At 38.9% G+C, this 3,167-nt stretch overlaps 1 protein-coding gene across 1 annotated transcript in view; it reads right to left on the reverse strand.

Moving 5' to 3' along the window:
- Positions 1 to 1,999: 1,999 nt before the first annotated feature.
- Positions 2,000 to 3,167, reverse strand: part of LOC117283028 — a 9,667-nt gene continuing 8,499 nt past the window's right edge. Inside the window, exon 6 of the mRNA XM_033755173.1 lies at positions 2,000 to 2,140. Coding sequence (XP_033611064.1) covers positions 2,133 to 2,140 — 8 coding nt within the window. The 3' untranslated portion in view covers positions 2,000 to 2,132. The remainder of the gene's footprint in view (positions 2,141 to 3,167) is intronic.

The following is a 3,167-nucleotide window of genomic DNA, read 5'->3' on the forward strand; positions in this document are numbered from 1 at the left end:
GGCATGGAAGAACTCTGTGTCTTGTTGACAGAACTACATTTTCACAGTCTTATCAAGGCATTCCTTTTCAGCATACCCTTCCAGGATGACTGTTGCTAATACCAAAGCCTACCAGTGGACACATCATGATCCACAGTCTTATACCCAGTTTTGTCATGATCCGGTTTGATATCTTCCTTCCACCACTTTTGCTTTGCCAAGTGGATGCTTTCCAGCATGTTCCAACAAAAATATTGTATGTATTAGTGTTCCCCCTTCTCAGCTACAGGTCCTTGATGCAACTTTCCTGACAAAACTGGAAAGCTGTATAATCATCAAGTTCCTTGGTGGGGACGTTGTGTGCTGTAACCCTATGTTGCAGTCTTGCAGGCGGATACCAGGATTCTGGCGAAACACACTATGCTGCAGTCTGATAGGTGGATACTAATGTTTTGGTGGAACGTGTGCCTCCAGCTTTAGGATGACTCCAGATATCAGACATTTGGATTACATAGGTACAGATGTTTGACCTGTTCCCATTCATGAATAATATGCATTGAAGCATCATGTTGTGTTTGCAGTCACAATATTAAATCAGGTCATCCACAAACAGCAGTTTCATTTGACTGATGATACGGGATATGACGCTGTGCATGTTGGTAGAAGTTTAATGACATTTCAGAGGAACATACTGCCTTCAGCTTCAATTTTTCATCCTGAAGATGGAGGAAGTATATGTGCCTGCAGTGTTGGTAAAAACAAATTACAGAGCATTACATTTCAGGAGACTTAGCCTCATTAATACTTCTGAAAAGTCAGGATGTGATAGAATGTATGTAGCACAAGTCTACCCTTATGAAGGTGGTGTTACGTTCCTCCAAAATGTTGGCAGACTCCTACCCACCTACACAGCATCACTCCCAACTTCGTCATGATCACTGCCATGAATATCTCACATCTCACATATAACACTGGTGTTTGTAGATGACTGTACCTCCACTTATGAACAAGAAATATTGGCACACTACAACACTACAGTAATTGTGCTGTACTGAATAAACTGAACTGTGATCAGTTCAGATGAATTACATTACATAATGAAATCAATTCTCAGAGCGTTGTTTGAACAAGTCTTCATCACAGTAGTGAGTCTGCCAGGAAATCTGTACAAATTAATAAGAAATGGCAAGTCTACCACTGCAACCATTTAAAGCTATCGGCCTGACGCTTCAGTGGCCCTGCCTGGACTCAAACTGCACGTGGTCACCTCAAGTTTACAGTGAAACTTTTAGTGCATTCAAATATATTATGAAATTAAAACATTTCTACATCATTTTTCCTAAAGCTGATATACATTTAAATACTACACCAAGTGAAACTATTTTATTGTACCTTTCTCAACAGGACACTAACCAATAAAGAAATAAAATCTTCAGTTTCTTTTGATAGGTGTATCATACCTTTTGTTTGAAAACCATTTACTGAAAAATTAATGACCTACGGTAAAGATAAATAGTAATGACCATCAGTAACCATAAGCAGACTGCTCTGAGAATGTTACAAACTAAAATCAACTCCACACATAATTCCAACCTTGCAAGTAACCACACTAACTGAACAACATATTCTGCATGCACCTAATGGAGTAGGTGTACATGCTTTAAATTATAATCCTTATTTCATGAAGAAATACAAAAATGTAACAACTTTTGTAATATCTCAGAAGACTGCTTTCTTCATAGTCACCGCCGTGAAAGCCTCAAATCTTACATAGTGTGACTTCAAGTTAATTTCTACTAACAAAGACTAAAACATATTGGAACTATCTTACATAATTAGGTGGCTGGAATATATGTGACTGAGGTCAACTTACAGTTATACATTACTGATATCAAGAAAAATGTAAGTTTGGGAACACCTGTATTCTGTCTGTGTACCTTCTTAACACTTTGTGGACCGCACACCTTTTAAAAGGTTTTTCGCTTTTAAAAATGGCGGACCATTCACGTGTTAACAGGTTTTTAAAACATGACAAGTTGCAACACACTATACATCTCTCTGGCTCCACCTAGCTAGCACGTAGCTGCTTGCAGCTGTGTTATAAGGCTCTGGAATGTCTGCTGACCAATCAGTTACTAGACCTCGCTGTAACTCTATGCCCCTGCAAAGGAAAATAAATGCCTTTATTTCTTCAAGCTTTACGTAGCAAGCTGTCAGTCAGTAGTTCAATATGGATCAAAGACCAAAGCGGTTGACACCCAAGCGATTTCTTGGAGAACAAGAAATATCTTACTTCTTCTCCGATGAGCTATCTGACGTCCCTTGTGAGTCTGCTAGTGATAGCGACTCACAATCTGATGGTGAGTGTGGCAGGGGCGAACAAAAAATTGTGACCACAGACAGTGAAAGTGACCGTAGCTCCAACGAATGTGCGGGTAGCAACATTGCGGGGACAGCGACATGGGGAAAAGTAGACAAGATGCCTGCTTTGGGACAGTTTACTGGAAATCCAGGGGTGAAGCAAATTCCATCGGACCCAACGCAAGTGTCTGAAGTAGCGAAACTGTTTTTTGGAGATAGTTTCTTTGACATGCTATGTCAGGAAACTAACAGATACTATCTCCAACACCGTGTACATTATGACAGAAGTTATAAGGCGTTGAAGTTGGTGTATGTCACTTCAGCAGAAATGAAATTTTTTTTTTGCAATTATCTTTCTAATGGGCCATACAAGGAGGGATAATCAGAAAGAGTATTGGTCAACAGATCCATTTTTAGAAATTCCAATTTTCAGCAAACTAATGAGCCATAAGAGATTTGAGCAAATTTGGTGGTGTTTGCATTTCAATGATAATGAACTGCAACCACAATCAACAAGCAGGCTTTTCAAAATTCAGCCCTTATTGAACTTTTTCGTTCAGAAATTTCAGACAGTTTATAAGCCAAACCAAAAACTGTCTTTGGACGAATCTGTGATTCCTTGGAGGGGAAGGCTTCATATGCGAACATATAATCCTGGGAAACTTACATAGTATGACCTACTTGTTTGTGTAGTTACTGAAAGCACTTCAGGCTATATTGGAAATTTAGAATTTATTCTGGTGATGGAAAGAAATTACAAGAAACTATTCTTTCCATTTTGGAACCCTATCTTGATCAAAATTACCATGTCTATCAAGACAATTATT

This window comes from Cryptotermes secundus, unplaced genomic scaffold (assembly GCF_002891405.2).
Source record: "Cryptotermes secundus unplaced genomic scaffold, Csec_1.0 scaffold5030, whole genome shotgun sequence".
Taxonomy (NCBI): Eukaryota; Metazoa; Arthropoda; class Insecta; order Blattodea; family Kalotermitidae; genus Cryptotermes; species Cryptotermes secundus.